We start from the raw sequence: 25,714 nt of genomic DNA, 5'->3' as shown, positions 1-25,714 counted from the left end.
CAAATGATCAGGAATTTACAAATTTCTTCTGAAAACATGTTTGAGAAATTTTGAGACTGACAGAAAAGTAATCAAATGACTTAAAGCAAGTTTATCTGAGAACTGATTTAGAAATTACTATTCAAATTTAATACTTGAGTTTTTCCATTAAATACTTATTAGATTCAGACTTTCACTTCAATTTCTAATTTTAATTATTGGCCTATACTGTCCCTTTATAAAGTCCATAATTCCTCCTATCATTTGTCTTTATTAAGATTGCTTAAATAAAGAAAAAAACTGAACTATTTGATCATACTTAACACTTACAGTTGTGGGTCTCGATTCCTGTAAATCTTCCCATCCTGTTTACTGAGGTATTGATCGATCTCATCTTCTACCACATTGGGAGCTCCCCAAGCACGAAGTGCTTGTGAGGAGGAAGTTTCCATTTCAGATGAGGGTCCAGCAAGGCTCGAGGGAAACAGGAACAACAAATCGCCATGTCTATTCAAATAAATGTCAAATACATGCTTTTATCAATAATGATTTGGGAAACCCATGTAAAAACAAACTAAATTATGTAGGGTCCCATAACATAAGCAAATGATTTTGTCAACTATTACAATGAAGGCTCAAGTTTTCATTATGCCAGCATCCTTAATTGTTGGATTTGTCCCTTAACATAAAAAATTTAATACTTTTTCATCTCTAATGGTGCTTCATGCCAAAAAACAAAATAGCAATAAATTTTCCATTATTTTAAATGTAAAACTTCAAGCCTCTGTTCTCTAGCAGATTTAGAATAGTAACTCAAAAGAAAACCCAATACTCTAAAATGCTATAATCTGGTACTAGATAAAAATTATCTTTGCTTCATTTTAATCATCCTAGGAGCACCTGGGTCTCAAAGCACTTCAAATCTATAGAGAAGGGCTATGAAATTTAGAAGTTAAGATAATTTTTAAAAAAAAACTTTTTTAGGTTTTTGCAAGGTAAATGGGGTTAAGTGGCTTGCCCAAGGCCACACAGCTAGGTTATTATTAAGTATCTGAGGCTGGACTTGAACTCAGGTACTCCTGACTCCAGGGCCAGTGCTCTATCCACTGTGCCACCTAGCCACCCCCAGGACCTAATTTACTGCTACCATATATTCACTTTAACATCCACTTACCAATTATACTTGGTTTATAAGTGTTTAGAACCAAAAATTGCAAGGATTATTGCTGACTATACAATTTGCAACTCTCACAAGCGGTCAAACAGCAGGGTCTTGCAATGTTATAATGAGGTCTCTTGATGACAAATTAATAACGTAAGAAATGCCACTGGTCAGAGTAATGTTACATGTGATATCAATCAAAAAACATGTATTAAGCATCTATGTGTCAGACATTAGAGTTCCTATAATCTACACTTAAAGCATCATGTGTTTCTCCTACTAAGTAAGATACTCATAGAGCTTTATAGAGATCTTAATGCCTATCAAAGAACACCTGCTACTTGACAGTCAAAACCCATACAAGAATCTCAAAACTGATCCCAGGAGTCCACAGTGTCTGGAGACTGTACTAACTTAAGAGCTCTGCAGGCTACAAGTGTGACTCTGGTACAGCCAGAAAACCTGCTCCAGGGTGGAGCAGCAGGAATAATAGATGAGGTTATAGAGACACTGGAACCGGAGTCTGGATACAGAGGGAAGTAATGTCTTCAAGAGGATTCTAGCACCTAAAACAAAAAACAGCAGCTTGTGGAACTCAAATGCAATGGAGGTCTTCAAGTAAAAAGTTAATTGACTTGATTTCCTCCCAAAGGACTACATTCAAGGTCTTTTTGTTCCTAAGAAGCTGAGTGTGCAGTTTAACCAATCTCAGTACACTTAGGCTACAAATCTTTTCCCGAAATGACATATCTCTCAGAATAATGCAAGTCAATCAAATCTAGCTCAACAGTAACTGCAGACTCAGTTTGACTGCTTAACACCTTGCAAGAAATATGACAGCCCATATATTGGTCTGTAAATAGGAAATTATCTAGGCTGCCTTGAAGAGCTAAGTTACAAATGAATCTACCTCCAATAGACATTTGCAGCATGAAAGTCTTCCCACTGAGTACTTACTTAATTTTTAACAGGTTGAGGGATTTGTTTGGTGATGCTGTTATCTCTCCAGTCTTATTTCTATTGATGTAAACTGAGAAACCATTATTCCGGAAGCCAAACTCCTTTGCAACCTAAAACGAGCCCAGAAAAAAGGGATAAATACACACACATAAACAAAGGAGTGTGCGTGCATGTGCTTGAGCAAGCACACACAGACACACACAAACACACATACAGATGAGAGAACACATTCAGGTCTTCTAAAATCTTAATTTCAGAAAATCCTGCATTTAATAGGATCCTTCACTAACTTTTGCAGTTTCCAAGAAAATGAATTTCCTCTGAAAGACAGGTGGCACTCCTATATATATGCTGCTCACTCCAGAGTCAATTAGAGTAAGGAAATTAAATTCAAAGAAGTCAATCCCTTGAACAAACATAAATACTATCAACAAAACATAAGGTAAAAATAAATTTAATTAAAATATAAAGCAACAGGATATAATCACAATTTGATTCAATATTTATTAAGTAACCATTATATACAAGGTAGATGAATAAAATAGTTTCTAACCTCAAAAAAAATATAATTTAACAGGGAAATTGAGACAAGTAACTGTAATACAAATTAGAATATAAATGCACAGAAAAGGTAAAAAGAAAAATGATCATACTTCACTATTTCAAGTATTCAGTATTTCATTAGTGTAGGTATTTCCATTATAAAAAGATCTCAATCTTCTGCTTGTTAATATAAATCTTTCTAATCAGCCATAATCCCTTTCATGCTTTCCCCTCCCCGACCCCCCCCCAAAAAAAATCAACCTTCTGATGATGAGTTTCTCTAAACTTTGCTAGGTTGGCCCTTGGATATCAGCCCTACAATCAATTGTCCCTATTTGAATCCACTCAATTTGGTAAAACCTGCCAAAGTTTGTGATTTTTCTGGCAGTCTTCAAGAATCCAGGATCACCTCTACATCATGATGATATACTGGAATAGGACTTTACTAGGGAAATAATAATACTAATAATAATGATGATGATGATTTCTGATTTAATAAAGTGCTTTCTGAATTGCTCTGAGAGTTATTTTCTGGGGAGCAGTATTGAGTGAAATATCAAGGAAGACTTCCTAATGAAGGCAATAGCTGAGCTGGATCTCAAAGGATGAGAAGTATTTCAACAGGAAGAGATGAGGAATGGGGGTGGGAGATACAGTCAATGCACAGAGCAAAGGCATGAAGAAATAAAGAAGTGGGACAAATTCACAGGAATGATGAGCAGACCAATTTAACTGGATAATGAAAGACATAAGGAGTGGGGAGTACTGTCAGTTTAAATGAAAGGAAGGTGGGTACCAGACTGTGGTAGGTCCTGGCTGTAAAGTTCACAGAGTTGTAGTTTATTCAATAGACAATAGAGAAACATGGAAGGTTTTTTAAGTAATGGAGGTAAGTGATCAAAGTTGCACTTTAAGATGATTACTTTTGGCATCCATTTGCTGAACAGATTGGAGCAAAGAGACAAAGAAGGAAGAAAAAAAGTGTATTTTCTCATTTTGTATTTTAAAATGAAAATCTCTATAAATTTCACTCATTTTTTTACATGGTTTTAAAATAAAAAAACAAGTCAAAGTAGATAATGCAACTTAATTTATTGATTTTTAAGAATTTTTTTAAAAAAACAAATCAATGTAAAGAGCATCTTGTAATAGACTGACTTGATATTAAACAGTTGCTCTAAAGACATAAAACAGAAACACAAGAATCACATCTTTCATCTTTCAAATGATCAACTCTAAATCAGTCCCCTATTTTGATTTTAAAAACAACTTTCAATAAAGTCAAAGGTAAACAATGTCAGAAATGTTGTAGAAGGGATTAATGAGTTGTATGGGAAACCTGAATAAAACTTGTAAGATCTCTAAAATTCTATAAAATATATGCAACAAACTTTTTAAAACCAGAGTTGGAAATATTAAATTCCCAAGGTGAAACAAAGTAAAATATTAAACTGGTTACCAAATGTTACCAAGTATGATGCTATTAAGGACTAGATGACAAGACATTTATATTAATCAATGAGATTATTTATAAAATGGTGACACAGATAGAATAGGAAGAGTTAATAATACTTACTACCCTTACTTTTCTTAAGGCAATTTTTTTGAAGGGACAGGATGGGGTGCACTTTAAAAGCACGTTTCAGACCAGTTCTGCCTTTATTTTTATGAATAATTCTGGGAAATTTCACCTGGCCAACAGGTGCTCTATGATGGTCTGCTGAAGAGAGTAGAAACAACAATGCTCACAAATCACATCCCATCAATATAATCCCTCCAGAATACCAACAGCTGGGGCTGTTATGTATGCACTCTCCCTAAGAAAGGCAAAGATGCAACAAAAACTGCTAAGAGGGAAATATTGGGATTATAAATCAAGCTAAAAGCTAGTAAATCAAAGTCAGAACTCCAAGAACTGTCTTCTAATTTTCCCCCAGGTAAAAAACAATATTGATATTTCTTATTTCAGTGTTTGATAATTCTGTTTCTGAAACTGAACATCAAGGCCTCTAGCAAATAAGAGTCCAATCTTAGAATGCTTGTGGTAATCTAATGATTCCAAAAATTCAAAGTAAAGAGTAATTCATTCAATTTACTCTTCATATTTTTAATTCATATTCTCCCTTACAACCTTTTTTAGTAACAGTCGTTTAAGTTCAGTTAAATCTTTTTATCTCTCTTTCAAGTAGTCTATGAAGAGATCTAAAAATAAGAACATCACTATCAACTCACATTTCTTAAAAAAGCTAGCAAATGTCTATTACTCAGGTTAAAAAAGCAAAGATGAATAATTTAAAATTTCAGTAAGACTCCTTTGACCCTTGCAGTTACTATTTTATGGACTTTCTTCTTTTATTCATATTGTTTATATATTCAAATTGTTTCCTACCATGTGGATAGGTAATAAGAGTATCAATAACAAATGGAAAAAATGTTTAATATCTTTTAATTTACTTTTCAAAAAATGGTTAATAAAGTCATCTTGTAAGATCCCAAGTGCCAACCAGTTTTTGCTACAAACCCAACCCCAGAATGCTGATCCGATTACGCTTGGGGGGAGGGGGGAAGAATAGCAGGCAGAGAAGGGTAAACTGCTGAAAGATAAACATCAAAATCATAAATACCTTTTTCAAAAATGTTGCAGCTGTTTCTCTTTTTGTTGCAGTGATCCGCTTCACCCCTTCTGGTGATTGGACACGGATTATCTGTCAAAAATGAAACAAAAAAGAGTTACTGAGAAAAACATAAAAGCCCTGTCCCACTATCTGGTTGAGACAAAAATGACAGTAGCTTTTCAGCACTAAAATACTGTCACTGAAACTTCAGAAGTCATGAACCATACTTTTTGTCTTTCTTCTCAACACCAAATCAATTCTTTCTAGAAAATGAAATGGTGAAAAGGTAGATTTGCAATCATCACCAAGTAATGTTGTGTTATCTAAAAGCCTGGCCCTGACTTGCAAGATTAAGATTATTTTGAAAAAAGCAATGGTTTTATGTTTTGTGCTGAATAACACAGCTTGCATTTTAGGAATTATAAAAGACTAGATCTGGGATACGATTATTTTGAGCCTTTAAGATTTATTCATGAAAAAAAATCTATCATTACTGAAAGAATATTCAAAGTCCTTCTGAAAAAAATTCACTTGATTCTGGTATCTTTTTACAAAAGCACCAGCTGACCTGTAGTACAAGAAATTAAACCCCGCTTATCCTTAATAAGAAGTGCAAAAAATTAAGAAATATAGTATTATATGCCACAATAGAGAAACTTCTGCCAATGCAGTCAGGTACATCTCTCTGCAACTTAGTTCTATAGTGTTGGCTAGGTCCCTAAGAGATTAAGTCACTTGACAGAGGTGGGACTTGGGCCCAGTTCTTCCAGACCCTATCCATTATGCCATATTGCCTCTATACTTTTTATTGCAAGCCTAAAAGATCAAGTACAAGGTGAGTTGGGAAGCAGATATGTTTAGACACAGAGCAGAGGTCACCACTTTCTAGGAGGACTTAAATTTTTCACTTGAATCAAAGATATCGCTTCAAAGAGTGCTACTGAAACTGGACAATATTGTGGATAAATACTGCTCTAACCACGGCAACAGAAACTGCCCATGCAACAACAGACTAGCAGAAAGCACTTCTATTAGTTATTTTACTCAACACTTATTGTGCTTTATTGCATAAAAGTGTTAGTTCATACGAAAAATGTAAGCCCTATTAAAAAATTATTTCCACTATTACATGGCAAAATGCTCCACTGCTTCATGATTCCCTGACCATGATACATTGTTATCAAATTCATCAAGACTAAGTCATGTCCTCCTCAAACAAAGGATCATGGGATTTGGAGCTGAAAGGAATCCTAAAGGTCTAGTCCAACCCCTTCAACTCTACAGATAAAGAAACAGATTTAGAGACATAGGATGTTTTTTTTACCAAGGTCACAGATAACAAGTAGATGATTCAATTCAAACTCAGGTCCTGACTCCATGTTTGTCCTTCATTCTCGAAGACAACCATGACATCAGGAAGATGATTCCATGACAAGCACATGAATTGGATTTAAGTGATGGGATGCTGTGCTAAGCCACCAAGGCTCACTTTCTCCTTCAGAGTCATCTGGATCCAGTGGCCAAAAATCAGGATGACTAGAGATAGCCCTGGATACATGGCAGTCAGGGTTACGTGTCACACAGCTAGTAAGTGTCAAGTGTATGAGACCGGATTTGAACTTCTGTCCTCCTGAATCCAAGGCCTGTGCTCTATCCACTGCACCATCAATGCAGAGATTATTCTTCTACAATAATGGGATGTCTCCTTTGTTGTCTAATAAATCACTAACTTTTGTGTGTAAAAATTGTCAATTTCTAAGTCTGAGGCAATTTGTTTCTTTGAATGAACATTATGAATTTCCCACTCATCAAAAGTTTAGAAAAAAATTGACATGTTTTCCCTAAACTTTTTAACTCAGATTAGCACTTTTAATTTTGGGATTGTTTGTCTTATATATGGAATCAAATTTCTGCAAGTGTTTTCACATTTAAAAAGCACTTCAATACTTCAATATAAAATATGCATACTTACAAAAATATTAACATTTGAATCCTCTAGCTCTAAATTAACTAGGAAAAATATTCAGGGTTAACTAGGTGGCGCAATAGGATAGAGTGCCGGCCCTGGAGTCAGGAGGATCTGAGTTCAAATCCTGCCTCAAACACGTAATAGTTGTGTCTAGTCATCCTAGTTGTGTGACCTTGAGCAAATCACTTAACCCCATGGCCTTAAGTAAATGAAATTTTTAAAAAAATGTTCAGCAACTGATTCTCTTACAATAATTAGGGATATTAAAACTAGTTCCTCAACCAAACAATTCTTCTTAAAAACACATGGTATTTCTTTTTCTTCTATGAGATTAAATTCCAGGTTTATGAAATAGTTCCTCAAACTGAAGAAATTATTTTGATTTGATCATCTTAAACATAGTAGAGCTGTATGTGCTCCTAAACAAATTTCAAGTTTTCTGGTAATAAAAGATAAAGACTAATTTATACTAGGTTCTATAAGACACAAGAAGGGACACAGACTGGAGTGGGGAACTACAAAATTTCTCCATCTCTAAAACAGGAACAACTATGATTGCTTAGTATGTACCTCATAGAAACATAATATTCAGAATTAAATTCTAGGGGCATTCATCTTTTTTGGGGGAGTGGGGTGGGGCACATAGATCCCTTTGGTAGTTTGGTGTACTCCTCAGAATTATGTTTCTAAATCCATAAAATATAATACATAGGTTTACAAAGGAAATCAACATACTTAAGTTATCAAAATATTTTTATATAAATTCTATTACCTAGGTTAAGAATCCCTGTTTTTTTAACTGATTTGATGACCTCAACAATACATTCAGTATGCTTTAGAAGAAACAATCTATCTAAATTCATTTTTCTCCTAAAAGTTAAGTAGATTTCAACAGAGTAGTTTGTATAAATGTGTTTATTCAGTCAAAATATTTCTAGAAGGCATCTAGTTCTATTAAAGTTATAGCCTTACAAAAGTGGTCTGTTTTTGGATACCACTAGATTAAGAACTCAGTAACAAGATCTGACCATTTTAACATCAATGAAGAGTTTAGTTTTTCCTTGTAAAGGGAAGGCATTAATGCAGTTTTTTAAACAACCAACAGCTCCTAATATTTCTAGCTTCAAGTCATTTTTTATTTCTACAACCTTTTATTTAAAAACATCAATACTTTCATTTTTGTGATTTTTCTCTCAAATAAATAAATAAACTATCCTCTTCCTCCCTAAAAATAGAATTACCAGTGAATCTGGGGCCCTAGGGAAAAAACCTAAATTAGGAGCAGTAGAGGTTAGTGAAAAGTCTAGAACCAAGAAGTTGGGCTCAACCTAAGACCTGTCCAGGGAGGGTCGATTTCACCCTGAACAGCAGGTGCAAGAACCACTCATCTCATTCCACAAGACTTCCCTTCGAATTTTTTATTCACCCCTAAAATGCTTCTGCCCCGGCCATCCCTGCTAATCTTCCTGAATCATCTGCTTCTTTGGTAAAGCACTTAATACTTGTCAGGGTCTAAGAAATGAGCAGTTTCTGTGCTTTTTTGATTGAGACTTAATTTTGCTGGAAGGGATTAAGTAAGGGGGCCATGAACTCTGACTGCCTGAGGTCAAGGGAAGGAAAATAAACTTGGCTTTTAGCATTCGAGAATTACAAGTCAAGCGTGCCGCGCTGGTGCCGGGCTCCGAGTCTCGGGGGGCGGGGGAGGTTCGGTCCGGCCTTGTTTGTAGCCGCTCCGCTCCCTGAGGAAGAGGTGGGGGGCGGCAGGGGGAGGGGAGGCTGCGGGGCACCGCCGCCGCGCGGGGCTTTCTCGTTTGGGGCTCCCCCCGGCCTCCAAGGTCGGGCAGGCGGATCGCCCCCCGCGCCCCGGCCCAGCGCGAGGGAGGGCCCGGATGGCGGGGCCCGGGGAGAAGCGGGTCCGCAGGCCCCGGCGGTGAAATCTGCTGCCTCATGCCGGGGGCGCCCCACCGGCCGCCCGGCCCGCCCGCCCGGCCCGCCCGCCCGCCGCTGACTCACGATGCTCTCGGCCATGGCCGCCGCCGCCCCGAGCGTCCCGCAGCCGCAGATCCGGCCCCGGCCCCGGCCCCGGCCCCGCTCCTCCGCCCGCTCCGCAGCCGCCCGCCCGGCCTCGGCCCGCAGCCGACGTTCCGGTGCCACACTCAAACGCGATCCCCCGGCACGCGGAGCCGGAAACAAGGTTCCGGCTTCCACCGCGGGCAGGCCCCGCCCCCGGCGCAGGCCCCGCCCCCGCGCCGCCTCCCGGAGGCTGCCCCGGGCAGGGCGGTGCCCTTCCAGCCCGGCCTGGCTCTTCCCCCAGTGCGCGAATCGTGCTCACACGGGCCAAAGGCTGCCATCCGGAGAGGGAGGGCAAAGAGAAACAAAGTCGGCCTGGCTCGCCCCGATGCCACCTGGCAAAGTCCCTGGAGTGCTCGGCCGCGCGCCGCTCAGAGAAGGTGACTGGCCCAGGGTCACCCAGCCCATGTGTATGAGCGCAGGTCTTCCCAACTCCAGGCCTGGCACTCCATCCACTGCCCAAAGCACTGGAAATCAGTGCTGACCCCTAATAACGATGCCCATTGTATCAGGGTCACTGGTTGCGCTGACCACCTGGAGGGGAAGATTCCTGCTGCTTTTGTTGAGGTCTTTAGCATAATTTTTTTTTTAGGATTTTTCCAAGGCAAAGGGGGTTAAGCGGCTTGCCCAAGGCCACACAGCTAGGTCATTATTAAGTGTCTGAGGCCAAATTTGAACTCAGGTCCTCCAGACTCCAGAGCCGGTGCTCTATCCACTGCATCACCTAGCTGCCCCTAGCATAATTTTTAAAAAACTTTTTATTGAGATTTTATTTTTCTAATTACATTTTATGAAAGTTTTTCAACATTCGTCCACATGCCTATTTATGTTATATAATTTTCTTACACCCTCCGCATCCCCTGGGTCTTTAGCATAATTGATAAGGCATTCCTCTTTTTCTTTTTCTTTTTTTACAAGGCAACAGGGTTAAGTGGCTTGCCCAAGGCCACACAGCTAGGTAATTATTAATGTATTGTTCTTTCTTAAGGACAGGCTTTGAAGGTTTGTCCCTTCTAGGACAAACCAAAGGTTAATACATTTAATTATTATTTTTGTTTGTTCTCAAAGAGGATCATGACATCAGGGGAGGTGATGCCATGTCATACGTGTGAACTGGATTTAAACAAAGGGGTGCTGTGCAGAGTCACCAACCTCGCTTTCTCCTCCAGAGTCATCTGGGTTCAGTGACCAGATATGAATCAGGGCAACTGATGACCTTGGATATGAGGCAATCAGGGTTGATGACTGTTCCAAGATCACATAGCTAGTGTCTGAGGTTGGATTGGAACTCTGGTGCTCCTGACGCCAAGGCCAGTGCTCTACCCACTGCACCACCTAGCTGCCCCTTTACTCCAGAATCTCTTTAAGAAAGAGCTGGGTTCAATCTCCATCTCTGACACCTGTGACCTTTGGCAAGTCACATCCTCTCAGAACCCCAACCAACTCTTTTTTTTTTAGGTTTTTTCCAAGGCAATGGGGTTAGGTGGCTTGCCCAAGGCCACACGGCTAGGTAATTATTAAGTATCTGAGGTCAGATTTGAACCCAGGTACTCCTGACTCCAAGGCGCGTGCTCTATTCACTGGGCCACCTAGCCGCCGCCCCCTCAACCAGCTCTTGAGACTAAGTTGCAAAGTGTCATTTCCTCACTGGAAGTTCCCTATATCAAAAAAAAAATCAGGTCTAATTTTTAAAAAAATCACCTACTATGTTCAAACAGTTGAATCAGATCTGTGATTTAGGCATTAGGAAACTCATTTCATATCACCTAAGTGGCAAACTGGATAGAGTTGCAATCCTAATATCAAGAAGATTCATCTTTAAGAATTCAAATTTTGCCTCAGACGCTTAATTAGGGACATGCAGGCACTTGATTGTGTTAGGTGTATGCACCCAACCCTTCGAAATCATAGGTGAGGCTCTGCTCTGCCTCACCTGCCACCGCCCTCACTCATACTTCTTGCTATACTAGCTGTGTGATCCATGACAAGTCACTCAATTCTATTTGGCCTCAATTTCCTCACCTGTAAAATGAGCTGGAGAAGGAAATGCCAAACTTCTTTGCCAAGAAAACCCCAAAATGGAGACAGTGATACAGACAACAGTATTTTGTCTTCTTCATCAGAATAGAAGGGTGAAAACTGTCTTTCTTTTGACTCCAGTTTTTATTACCTGAACTAGTTCAATCCTTTTATGAGGTTGAGGAAAAGAGGGGAGAAGGGATTACTACTCTTTCCCAACTTCATCCTTCTTGAGTCTTCAAGGGTATTAAATATTTTCCATCACTTTTTCCTTCTCCCTAAGTGACCAGTATTGGGGGGGGGAGGTCAGTAGGGGGCATTCTTTAGCCTATAGTAAAGAAGCCAAAAATTTGCCTACAGGCCACCGCTTCCCCAGAGCTTCCTAAAGATTCTATTCACCATTCTTCCTCCCACCAGGTAAGACTGCTTACTCATAGCATAGTCTAGAGTGGTTTGTCAAGGTCCTTTGTTGTTTTTCCTACTTTGGGAGAATTATAATAGTCATCATAAAAATCTCTTTAGTTTGTCTCAACCTCAACCACAGAGAATTTCTCTAACAAAAATAAAATACATACATATTTCATTTTTGAAATCTGGCTTTGTTAATCTTCCTTACAGAGGTTTTTAATTCTCCCCATCCCCACCCCCTCAGGTCACACACTATCATCCACTGTATCATCAACAAACATGTTAGTTTAGAATAACTAGTTTCTTTAAAAATAAATGACTGAAAGGCAGAAAGTAAATAAATATGGTAAAAGAAGTAGGAATAGAAAACAGATTCCCTGGGAGAGAGCCAAAGTAAAGCAGGAGACAGGGTGGCAAGACTTAGCTTTTGCTATCATCATTATTAGCAAACTGAGACCTCTAAGTGTCTTCTGAAGTCTTCCTGAGGCTTGTTCCCCCTAAGATGGTTCCAGTTAACCTCAACACTTGTACACTACTGATGCCATCTCCTTTGAGTGAGTAAGATATTGCTCTTACCTCCTAGGAAGGTAACTTGTTATAACTGCCAGGAAGAGGGAAAATTGAGCTTTCCCACACAGGCTCTCCAATGTCAAAAAATTAAAAACTCAGTTTAAGTTTTGGTAGATCTATTTATTATATTCTTTCCAGGGGTTAAAAATATTATGGTTCATTGCAAAATCAGCCACAATATGTTCAATAGCTAGGATTATATACCACATGAGCATCATCATAGAATTTGCAAAGGACTTTAACTGAGGCAGGTGGAAGTTGTGACTTGCCCATGGTCACACAGCTAGTAAATGTTGTTATTGTTCAGTCATCCGACTTTTCACGACCCTATTTGGAGTTTTCTTGGCAAAGATACTAGAGTGGTTTGCCATTTTCTTCTTCAGCTTATTTTACAGATGAGGAAATGGTGGCAAAGTAAAATGACTTGCCCAGGGTTACATGGCTAGAAAGTTTTTGGAACTGCATTTGAACTCCAGGTTTCCTGACTCCAGCTCTAACTCTATCATCAAAAATAAACACCAGCACCTAATAAAACAAGGATGATTATTAACCTGGAGTCCCAAGTAATCAACTCAAGGTGTCAACAAATACCTTCACTATACAGAGCATATAGCATCATCTCTCAACAGGGTGCTTCAGTGACTACAGGTCTAAAGAACCATGCTACAGCAATACACATATACTTCAGTCATGTCCAACTCTTCAGGACCTCATCTGGGGATTTCTTGGCAAAGAACTGGCGTAGTTTGCCATTTCCTTCTCCAGCTCATTTTATAGATGAGGAAACTATTGGCAAACTTAGTTAAGTGACTTGCCCAGGATCACACAGTTAGCAAATATGGAAGGTCAGATTTGAATTCCTGAAGATGAGTCTCCAGGGGACTCTAGCCACAGGACTGTCCCATATATAAATATTCAGATTCAGAGATTTTTATGATGATTTTTGTCATAATTCTCCCCTTCCCCAAACATAGGGAAAAAAATAATAAGAGAATCCAGACAAAGGACCCTGAACAAAGACAAAGCAATGAATAAGCATTTTTACAAGGTTGGAGGAAGTTTAGTGAGTGAATTTAGAGGAACACAATAAAACAAAAGTGAAAAAATAATAATGTCAATAAGCTTACAGAATAAAAAAATGTGTATGTAATAGTGTATATTTAAACAACAAAATTGTGCACATATAATAGAAAAAAATATATGTACCAAACAAAAATGATTCTAGCACAAAAGCAAATAAGCATGAAGAAGAAAATATTAAAAACAGCAGCATTCAGAGTGAGCGGTAATAAAATGTAGGTCAAAGAACATGCAAGACACTCATTACACTGGAAAGCATCATTGTCATCTGGCAACGTACATAACCATTTCTCCAAGTTTCCTTTGCATCCTATTAGTCTGGGCATCGTGACTACTTGGCGTAGTATACTCAATGTTCTTTAGTTCAAGGTTCAGCAATTTCTTCCATTCTTCAGATCCTCCCCCATCTGGCTTATTTTGCTTCTCTGCCACGGAGAATGATCTTTGGACTACAAAAGATGGACTAAAACTGGCTAATGAACTGCTAGCCCAGACAAGTAATAAAGATAACTTTCTGTTCTAAGGGTATTAAAAAGAAATGGCTTTTGGATTCAAAGCTTACTGTCTTTGAGAGATTATGAAGAATGGGAGAAATAGAGCAGGATTGAAGAAGGTAGAATGCTATCCAGGTTTCCACAAATAAAGGAAAGCTAGCCACTCTGACCTTCCTTTCAGGTGAATTGTCTTTTTCTGAGTTTCTCGGTTTCCTTTAGTCATTAAGGCCTCTATTCTACTAGTCAACACTTCCTCCTCAGTAGGATGATTTTTAGCTAACCTTTATATAGTGCTGTCTCCATGGCACAGTATATAGAGTACTAGTCCTAGAATCAGGAAGACTTAATCTTCTTGAGTTTAAATATGTCCTCAAGACACTTATTGTGTGATCTTGGAAAAGTCTCTTAACCCTGCTTGCCTCAGTTTCCTCATCAGTAAAAGGAGCTGGAGAAGGAGATGGAAAATCATTTGAGTGTCTCTGCCAAGAAAACCTCAAATGGAGTCACAAAAAATGGGACACAACTGAAAAACAACTGAACAACAAGATCTGGAAAGCCCTTTATAAATATCTCATATTAAAATATGTAAATATTATATGTATATAACTATTCATTATCCATTAAGCTTGATTTTAAATTTTGATTGAGAAATGATGATCATTTGTGCTCCAATTCTCCAGCACAGAAGTGTATTATACATCCTTCAACGTCAGCTCATCTAGATGGGGACTTACATAGAATAGGCATATAAATGATTGATGATAAAGTCATGTTCGCTGTTTTCAGGGTCCAAGATGATTGCTCCTATCTTTTATTTTTTCCATTTCAAGTCCTAGAAACCTTAGCTTCTACAATAATAAAACTACAAAAATACACCTAATGTACCTTTAAACTTCCATCTGCGATTGTAATAGATTGTAGATCTACCCTGGTTATCCTCTGTTTGTGTGTAAAGCCTTCATGGTTTCACTCTCTCATGTCTTTAATGCTCTAATTGGTGTGGTTTTGTACATGGTTTCATCTCTCAAAGATTTGGAGGCCCTGAATATGTGCTCATGGTGGAATCTCTTTGCCTTTTTTCTTGATCAATATATGAGAGGCTGCAAAGTTGATCTAGGTTGGGCCTTCTTAGTGGCAATCCCACTTTTCAGCTGCACATTCAATTATCTAGACCATGGGCAGCTAGGTGGTGTAATGGATGGAGCACCAGCCCTGGAGTCAGGAGGACCCGAGTTCAAATCTAGCCTCAGACACTTGACACTTATTAACAGTATGACCTGTGCAAGTTACTTAACCCTAGTTGCCTGGAAATTAGGACCATCTCCAGTCATCCTGATATCTGGCCACTGACCCAGATGGCTCTGGAGGAGAACGTGAGGCTGGTGACTAAGCACGGAATCTCTCTCACTCAAATCCAATTCATGTGCATGAAGAACAAGCATCATCAGACTATGTGCAATAAATAGTGAAAATGGTGTCCTTTGGGTCTCAAGAATAATAAACAAAAAATATATGTCCACACTGTACATCAAAACTCTTCTTACTATAATCAACCAAATCCTCATTGTCAGGTACCACTTCGTTTCTGTGGACCAATCTATGAATAACTGAATAACTAATCAGGGCTTTTCTCTTTCAAGCTAAATAATAGAATTGTTAATATTGTTAGTATCAGTTCTTGTGGAGCCTCATCATCAAGGAACTGACTCTTTAGGATTGGTATTGTCAGAGTATAAAAAGTTTTCCACAACTATATTCTTTGTCAAAGGTTGATTTTTCTTAGCTAGTGTAAAGAATGGAGTGTGCCTCCTCTAGACTTAGAAAGGAATACTTGTTCTCCCTCCCTTGTACTTTAATTCTAAGAATGTATCTTCACTAAGACAAGATAGCATTGTATAAGGATGATATTCTTTGATGAGGTTTTTGTATAACCTTAGCCTCCAGGGAGGTTTTGTCTATTCTTGTGTATATCTTAGTTCTCCCCCCAGCCCCAGTATAAATATACCTGTCTCTCTCTCTCTCAGCTTGAGATGGTCCTTACCATGATGGCCTCTACCTAAAGAATAAAACTTCGTGTTCAACATATATTTTCTGTCAATTTATCTTAACCCTATATCTTAAGCATATAGTCTCATCTTGTAATATCATTTATAGCATATAGTCTCATCTTGTAATATCAGGTTGCCTGACCTTGCACCTCTGTCCAGTTGCTTTGCTAAAGTTTTCCATCAAATTTTTCCACTTCCAGAAATTAGTTGGTCATAATGAAGTACTGGGAATATTGGTCTGAAAAAATATGTTTTATAATTAATCTATTCCCTCTGCACTGGACCTCCATCCTTCCCAATCCCATTGTCCAAGCAATGAGATGAGGTCAATGAACTTTTAGTAAAGTATCTGTTCCCTCCCTGGCAAGGACTTTATCAATAAAACAATGGATCCTTTGCCGGAAAGGATTAAGTCTTTGAGCTACTACTCCTCAACTATATATCCCTAATTACCTCATCTCTGTTCTCCATCAACAAGTACCTAAATTACTTATCTTCCAGCCCCTTTAAAAGCTCATTCACTCCTTTGGGCAGCCCATTCTGGGGGAACAAGATTTCCCAAATTATCTCTCATTTCCCTGTGACCTTCTTTACTACTTATCATCTTCCTTTGGAAGGGCTGCCAGATCTTGGAGAGTATAACTTCTCTTGTTTCTATACTTTTCCTTATTGCTCATCCTCTCATGGCCACTTAGGATGCTTAGAATGTTTAGGCCACTTAGGGATCGGTGGTTTCCTGCCTTTAGTCTTTCTCTTAGCTTCTGCTAATCATTGCAATTCTTAAATAAGCCTTTTTGTCCTTAACGTTTCTTCTAGGTCAAAGTCAATCATTTTTTTGTTTTTAATTTAATTTTTCCAGTTACATGTTATAAAAAATTTTCAACATTCATCCACCTGCATATACATATGCATATGCATATATATATATATATATATATATATATATATATATATATAATTCCTCCCTTCCCCCCACACCTCTTCCCTTAGCAGCTAACAATCTGGTGAATATTTATACATATGCATTTGTGTTAACATGTTTATGGATTAATCATTTTCTGTATGAGGAATTAGGACTAAGGGAAGAGAAAAAAACTGAGATAGGAAGGAAAAATGTAAGAGAAATATTAAAAAAATAAACATAGTGTTCATTTGGATTCTGTAGTTTGTTTTTTTGTTTACTTTTGTTTTGTTTTTCTTTGTCTGGATGTGAATAGCATTGTCCATAGAAGGTCTCCCAGTTGTCCTAGTTCTCTGAACTGCTGAGAACAGCTGCATCCATCAAAGTTGATCAACTCACAATGTTTTGTTAATGCGTACAATGCTCTCTTGGCTCTGCTCCCTTTGCTCAGAATCAGATCCTGTAATTTGTTCCATGCTTCTCTAGAGTCCAACCATTTATGGTTTCTTATAGAACAATAGTATTTCATGGTATTCATGTACCATAACTTGTTTAGTCATTCCCCAAATGATGGACATCTGTCAATTCCCAATTCTTTGCCACTACAAAAAGGGCTACTATGAATATTTTGGAATATGTGGGACTTTTCCCATTTTTTATGATTTCTTCTGGATATAGGCCTAGTATTGATATTGATGGATCAAAGGGTATGATCAGTTTTATTGCTCTTTGGGCAAAATTTCATATTGCTCTCCAGAATGGTTGGATTAGCTCACAACTCCACCAACAATGCATTTAATGTCCTGATCCTCTCACAACCTCTCCAACATTGATGGTTTTCTTTTTTTCAACTTAGCCAATATGATAATCATGAGGTAATACCCCATAGTTGTTTTAAGTTGCATTTCTCTAATTAGTAATGGCTTGGAGCATTTTTTCATGTGATTATATAAAACTTTAATTTCTTCATTTGTAAATTATTGTTGATATCCTTTGATCATTTATCAATTGGGGAGTGACTTGTAACCTTATAAATTTGATTCAATTCTCTATATATTTTAGAAATAAGATCTTTATCAGAACCTCTAGCTGTGAAAATTAATTCTCATTTTTCTGTTTTCCTTCCAATCTTGGCAGCATTGATTTTATTAGTACAAAACCTTTTTAATTTAATACAGTCAAAATCATCCATTTTGCAATTTATAATGTACTCAATTTCTTGTTTGGTCATAAATTTCTCTCCTTTCCATAGATCTGACATAGAATATTTCTTGATCTGTTCATTAGTCTAGGGTATTGCTCTTTATGTTTATACCATTTTGACTTCATTTTAGTATAGGGTGTGAGATATGGGTCCATGTCATATTGTTTTCTAGTCTTCCCAACAATTTTTGTTGAATAGTGAGTTCTTATTCCAGAAACTAATGTCTTTGGGTTTGTCAAACAATAGATTACTATAGTCAATTACTACTGTTTCTTTTATATCTATCCTAATCCACTAGTCCATTATTCTATTTCTTAACCAGTACTAGACAGTTTTGATGGCTGCCACTTTATAGTATAATTTTAGATCAGGTAGAATAAAGACCATCTTCCTTTATATTTTTTCATAAGTTCCTTTGATATTCTTGATCTTTTGTTGCTCCAGATAATTTTGTTACTATTTTTTTCTAGCTCAATAAAAGTTATTTGATAATTTGATTGGTATGGCATTGAATAAGTAATTTAATTTGAGTAGAATTGTCATTTTTATTATATTAGTTTGACCTAACCATGAGTAATTGACATTTTAGATCTGAATGCCTTTGTTTGAAAAGTCTCTTGTTATTGTGTTCATATGATTTATGGGTTTGTCTTGGGAGGTAGAGTCCCAAGTATTTTTTGGGTTTTTTTTTTTTTGCAAGGCAATGGAGTTAAATGACTTGCCCAAGGTCACACAGCTAGGCAATTATTAAGTGTTTGAGGTAGAATTTGAACTCAGGTCCCCCCTGACTCCAGGGTTGATTCCCAAGTATTTTATATCATTTTCAGTAATTTTAAATGGAATTTCTCTTTCCATTTCTTTCCCTTGGACTTTGTTGTTTATATATAGAAATGTTGCTGATTTATGTGGCTTTATTTTATATCCTCTTACTTTGCCAAATTTGTTAACTGTTTCAAGAAGTGTTTTAGTTGATTTTCTAGGGTTCTCTAAAGGATACCATCATATCATTTGCAAAGAGTGAAAGTTTTGATTCCTCACTGCCAATTCTAATTCCTTAAATTTCTTTTCTTTCTCTTGTTGCTAAAGCTAACATTTCTAATTATATAGTGAATAATAATGATGATATTGGGCATCTTGTTTCACCCCTGACCTTATTGGAAATGCTCCTAGTTTATCACCATTAATATACATAATAGATACTGGTAGTTTTAGGTAGATACTACTTATGATTTTAAGGAAAACTCCATTTATTCCTATATTCTGTAGTGTTTTTAATAGGAATGGATGTTGACTTTGTCAAAGGCTTTTTCAGCATCTATTGAGATAATCATATGATTTCTGTTTGTTTTATTATTGATATGTTCAATTATGTGTTATTATATTGAACCATCCCTGCCTACCTGATCATGGTACATTATCCTAGTAATAACTTGCTATAATCTCTTTGCTAAAATTTATTTAAGATTTTTGCATCAATGTTCTTTAGGGAGATTGGTTTATAATTTTCTTTGGCTGTTTTGGTTCTTCCTGATTTAGATATCAGCACCATACTGGTTTCATAAAAAGAATTTGGTAAAACCCCTTCCTCTCCTATTTTATGTGGTTATGTAAAATTAGAATTAATTGTTCCTTAAATGTTTGTTAGAATTCACTTGTAAACCCATCTGGACCTGGAGACTTTTTCTTAGGGAATTTTTTGACGGTTTCCTCAATTTCTTATTCTGAAATGAAGTTAAGTATTTTATTTCCTCTTCTGTTAATCTGGGTAGTGTATTTTTGTAAATATTCATTCATTTCACTCAGGTTATCAAATTTATTGCCATACAGTTGGGCAAAATAGTTCCAAATTATTTCTAACTTCCTCCTCACTGGTAATGAGTTCACCTTTTTCATTTTTGATACTGGTAATTTGGTTTTCTTCTTTCTTTTTTTTAAATCAGATTAGCCAAGGGTTTATCTATTTTATTGGCTTTTTCATAAAACCAACTCTTAGTTTTATTTATTAGATCAATGGTTTTCTTACTTTCAATTTTATTAATCTCTCCGTTGATTTTCAGATTTTCTAATTTGATATTTAATTGGGGCTCTTTAATTTGTTCTTTTTCTAGCTTTTTTAGTTGTATATCCAATTCATTGATCTCTTCTTTCTCTATTTTATTCCTATAAGCATTTAGAGATATAAAATTTCCCCTAAAAACTGCTTTGGCTATGGAAGGATTTACATGAACTGATGCTGAGTGAGATAAGCAAAACCAGAAAAACATTGTACACCCTACAGCAACATGGGGGTAATGATTAACGTTGATGGACTTGCTCATTCCATCAGTGCAACAATCAGGGACAATTTTGGGCTATAGGCGATGAAGAATACCATCTGTATCCAGAGAAAGAAATGTGGAGTTTGAACAAAGAACAAAGACTATGACCTTCAATTTTGGAGGGGAAATCATTATCTCATTATGTAATTTTGCTATTTCTTATACTTTATTTTTCTTCTTTAAGGATATGATTTCTCTCTCATCCCATTCAACTTAGATCAATGTATACCATGGAAACAATGTAAAGACTAACAAACTGCCTTCGGGGGGGGGGGAGTGGAGGGAGGGAAGCAAGAATAGGGCGAAAATTGTAAAACTCAAAAAACTCAAAATAAATAAAATCTTTCTAGGAAAAAAAACTGCTTTGGCTATAACCCATAAATTTTGGTATAATATCTCATTGTTATCATTTCCTTGTGTGAAATGATTATTTCTATGATTTGTTGTTTGAGTCACTCATTCTTTTTTTGTTTTGTTTTGGTTTTTTTTCAAGGCAAGGGGGGTCATATAGCTAGGTAATTATTAAGTGTCTGAGGTTGGATTTAAACTCAGGTCCTCCTGACTCCAGGGCTGGTGTTCTATCCACTGTGCCACCTAACTGCCCCTTTGATTCACTCATTCTTGAAAATTGAGTTATTTAGTTTTCAATTAATTTTTGATTTATCTTTCCCTGGCCCTTTATTATATGTTATTTTTATGCATCATGATCTGAAAAGTATGCATTTATTATTTCTACCTTTCTGAATTTGATTGTAAGGTTTTTATGCCCTAGTACACAGTCAATTTTGGTAGAGGTGCCATGTTGTGCAGAAAAAAGGATATAATTTTTTCTATCCCCATTCAGTTTTCTTCAGAGGTCTATCATCTCTAAGCTTTCTAAGATTTTATTCACCTTCTTTATTTCCTTCTTGTTTATTTTGTGGTTAGATTTATTTAGTTCTGAGAGATGAAGGTTGAGGTCCTCAATTATTATAGTTTTGCTGCCTATGTCTCCTTGTAATTCATTCAACTCCTCTCAGAATATGGATGCTCTACCACTTGGTGCATATATATTTAAGAATGATATAACTTCATTGTCTATGGTGCCTTTTAAGAAGATGTAGTTTCCTTCCTTATCCTTTTGGGGGGGAGGTGTTGTAAATCAGTGGGGTTAAATGACTTGCCCAAGATCACACAGCTAATTAATTATTAAGTGTCTGAGGTAGGATTTGAACTCAGGTCCTCCTGACTCCAAGGCTGGAGCTCTATCTACTGCACCACCTAGCTGCCCCCAACCTTATCACTTTTAGTGGGATCTGTTTTTGCTTTTGCTTTGTCTGAGATCTGCATCACCACCCCTGATATTTTTACTTCTGCTGAAGCATAATATATTTTACTCCAACCTTTTACCTTTACTTTATGTGTATTTCTCTGTTTCAGGTGTGTTTCTTATAAACAACATATTGTAGGATTCTTGTTTTTTATCCACTCTGCTGTCAACTCCCATTTTATGGGAGAGTTCATCTTATTCACATTTATAGTTAAGATTACTACTTCTTTATTCTCCTTCATGTTATCATTCCTGTATGTACTTTTCTCCTTCATTTCCTCTTATTTCTCTTCATCTATGTTTTTGCCCCCTTTCCCCTTTAACTTTTTTTTAATTTTAACTTTAAGTTTACTTTTATTTATACTTTCATCTTCTCTTTTATCAATCACCTCTTCCCTTTTCTTTCCCTTTCCCCCCTATTTCCCTGTAGGGTCGGATAGATTTTATTTTTTACTTTTTAAATTTTCTTTTAAAGTTATCTATTTACTTATTTTGAATTTTACAATGTTTCCCCTAATTTTGCTTCCTCCCCCCCACCCCACCATAGAATGTAGTCTGTTGATCTGTTGATTTCCATGGAATATGTTGATCTAAGTTGAATGTGATAAGAAAGAAATCATATCCTTAAAGAAGAAAAATAAATATAGGAGATAGCAAAATTACATAATAAGATAATGGATTTTGTTTAATTAAAGCTAATACTCTTTGGTCTTTGTTCAAACTCCACAATTCTTTCTCTGGATACAGATGATATTCTCCATCGCATATACCCCAAAATTTTACCTGATTGTTGCACTGATGGAATGAACAAGATTGATCATCACCCCCATGTTGCTGTTAGGGTGTACCGTGTTCTTCTAGTTCTGCTCATCTCACTCAGCATCAGTTCATGCAAATCCCTCCAGGCTTCCCTGAATTCCCATCCCTCCTGGTTTCTAATAGAACCATAGTATTCCATGACATACATATACCAGTTTGTTTAGCCATTTACTAATTCTTGGACATTCCCTCAATTTCCAATTTTTTGCCACCACAAACAGAGCTGCTATGAATATTTTCGTACAAGTGATGTTTTTACCCTTTTTCATGATCTTTTCAGGGTATAGACCCAGTAGTGGTATTGCTGGATCAAAGGGTATACACATTTTTGTTGCCCTTTGGGCATAATTCCAAATTACTCTCCAGGTAGGATAGATTTTTAAGCCCAATTGGGAATGTATGTTATTCCCTCTCTGGGTCAATCTATTGAGTAGATTTACTCAGTGTTTACACCCTCCCTTCTTTTCCTCTACTATAATAGGTCTTTGTGTTTCTTCACCTGGTGTTATTCACTAATGCCTAGCCTTCTCCTAGTATAGTCTTTCTTTTTATGCTTTTATTATTTTAACCCTTGTACCTAACATTCCCTTTGTCAAAATATACTGCTTTTATCTGACCTGATAGAAGTACTATTCTCTTTTTTTGTTGCTTCTTTTTTGCAAGGCAATGGACTTAGGTGACTTGCCCGAGGTCACACAACCAGGTAAATATTAAGTGTCTAAGGCCTCATTTGAACTCAGGTCCTTCTAACTCCAAGGTCAGTGCTCTATCCACCATGCCACCTAGCTGCCTGTAGAAGTACTATTCTCAAAAGTTGATTGATTGATTGGTTGATTGATTGATTAATAAGCAGCATTGCCTCATAATTACTAAGTACCCTCCCTTCTTCCATCTCATTAGAAACACTCTTCTCAAGCAAGAGTCATGAATCACATCAAATAATAATCATTTTATACCTTTCCTCCTTTTCAAGTACCCTCCATAGACACACAGTCATCATGAGCCAAAGCATCATGCAAAGCCAAATTTCATGAAACGTTTTTATCCCCCACCCCAACAAACACATTGCCTCCAATTGTTGCCAAAGCATCAAGCAAAGATATCTCTTCATGCTATTTTCATGTTCAGTCTCTCTAAGTATACTCTCCTTTCATCTCTACAGTACTCCAACAATAGCCCTTCAGCCCTCCAAAGACAATCTTTTAAGTGAATTCTTTCGCATTTGCTCAAACCCCTGAAACCTTTAGCTGGACATATTTTTTCACAACAATAAAAACAAAGCAAACTTCCCATGTTACTTCCCCAGGGAAACATGGTGTGTCCTCCAATAACATTTCTAGGTGAACTTGTGGTGTTTCTCATCAAGGTAATATCTACCTTTAATCTCTCTCACAGGTGGTATTTTATTCCATGATATTTTATTTCATGTCCAACTCTGGAGGCCTACTTTCAGCCTTCCCTATCTATTTGCTTATTTGGTGATAAGAGACCCAGCACTTTTGACTCTCCTTAAAGGTGAATTTTCTTTTTGACTTATATACTCCACTCAGCTTCTTTTAATCATTAAGTCATTTTGCAGATTGACAATTCTTCCTCAATGGGAGATGTATAGCTTGTGCTCATATGGCACTTTAAAATCTGCAAAGCGTTTTGCAGATATCTTGTATGAAATATATATAATATAAATGTGTATAAATATTAGGTGTATATATAAATATTATGTATATATAGCCATTATTAACTCATTGAATCCTGAAAACAACCCTAGAGTCTTATAGTAAGTATCTGAGACAGGATTTGAACTCAGATCATTCTAATTCCACATCTAGATATCCCTTTTTTTCCATCTAGCTATATAGATCAGTTCCCAAGTACTGTCTTCTACAGTAAATATATAGATCAAGTGATTCACAGATTATGAATGAGTGAATTTCCCAGTCTTTGACATTTGTTTTCTTTTTTAAAAATTTACTAATTATTAAGGCAGTGGGGTTAAGTGAGTTGCCCAAGGTCACATAGCTGGGAAGTTATTAAGTGTCTGAGGGCAGACTTGAACTCAGGTCCTCCTGACTCCAGGAGCAGTGTTCTATCCACTGCACACCTAGCTGCCCTGACATTTGTTTTCAATATTCTTGTATAATGTTCCTTCTTTTTTAATATCTTTTTTTTTTTAAGGCAATGGGGTCAAGTGGCTTGCCCAAGGCCACACAGCTAGGTAATTATGAAGTGTCTGAGGCCACATTTGAACTCAGGTCCTCCTGACTCCAGGGCCAGTGTTCTATACACTATGCCACCCAGCTGCCCCTCTTTTTAAGTTCTTTTGCTCATTCCTGAAATCAGGGCACACACACACACACACACACACACACACACACACACACACACACAGACACACACCATTCTCTCTCTTTCTTTCTCTCAGTCTGCCCAGGCTGCAAGTGCAGCCACCACTCACTGACCCAATTCCAGTGCTTATCAGCATAAAAGCTTCAGCCTACTTTCTTTTTTCAACCTGAGTCCATTTCCTTAGACAGACTACTTTAGTTCTACACTCCCAGAAGCTTACCATATTTGTGCTAGATTATGGGAAGATTCCCAAAACTCCGAACTCCTAAAGTCAAGCTATCCGCAGGTTCAACCTTATTTCCAGATTATATGGCATAAAGAGGTTATCCCTCAAGAATTTAAGGATACCTCCATGTCCATCTCTATAAATGTAAAGGGAATAGATTGTCCTGTGACAATCATAGGGGTATTTATTTCTCATTTAGTTATTGCTGGTAAGATTCTTGCCAGGGTCCTTCTCAATAGGCTGATCTTTCACCTGGAAGATGGTCACCTCCCTGAGAGCCAGTGTGGCTTCAGAAAGGGTGAAGGAACAGTCAATATGATGTCTGCTGGCCAACAACTGCAGAAAAATGCCAGGAACAGAAAGAGATCAGAATATAACATTTGTAGATCTGACCAAGGTCTTTGATACCATCAGTTGTGAGGGTTTATGGGAAATTATGCCAAAATTTGGTTGCCCCCCAAAAATTCATCAGGTTTGTACATCAGTTTCACGACAGCATACACACCCAGGTTCTGGATTAGTGGACAGTGCTCTTGAGATTTCCCATGCTTTTTATGTTCTTGCTTCCATACTTTTTAGCAAGATGTTTTCAGCCATGTTATCAAAAGCCTTCACTAAAGATGAACATGGCCTCAAGATCAGCTACCATACTGATGGAAAATTCTTCAACTTGA

General features: G+C 37.3%; 1 protein-coding gene across 3 annotated transcripts in view; it reads right to left on the bottom strand.

Annotated features, from left to right (window-relative positions):
- The window catches only part of NPLOC4 (NPL4 homolog, ubiquitin recognition factor), a 59,058-nt gene extending 49,721 nt beyond the window's left edge, over positions 1-9,337 (bottom strand). For 2 of the 3 annotated variants that reach the window (XM_074224923.1, XM_074224924.1), the window contains exons 1-4: positions 9,242-9,337; positions 5,269-5,349; positions 2,099-2,211; positions 310-486 (exon numbers count right to left, since the gene is read on the bottom strand). In XM_074224923.1, coding sequence (XP_074081024.1) covers positions 310-486; positions 2,099-2,211; positions 5,269-5,349; positions 9,242-9,256 — 386 coding nt within the window. In that variant the 5' untranslated portion in view covers positions 9,257-9,337. The other variant, XM_074224925.1, reaches the window with a different exon arrangement.
- Positions 9,338-25,714: the final 16,377 nt, after the last annotated feature.

Source organism: Macrotis lagotis, chromosome 2, assembly GCF_037893015.1.
Source record: "Macrotis lagotis isolate mMagLag1 chromosome 2, bilby.v1.9.chrom.fasta, whole genome shotgun sequence".
NCBI lineage: Eukaryota > Metazoa > Chordata > Mammalia > Peramelemorphia > Peramelidae > Macrotis > Macrotis lagotis.
This window is presented reverse-complemented; position numbering and strand designations above follow the sequence as displayed.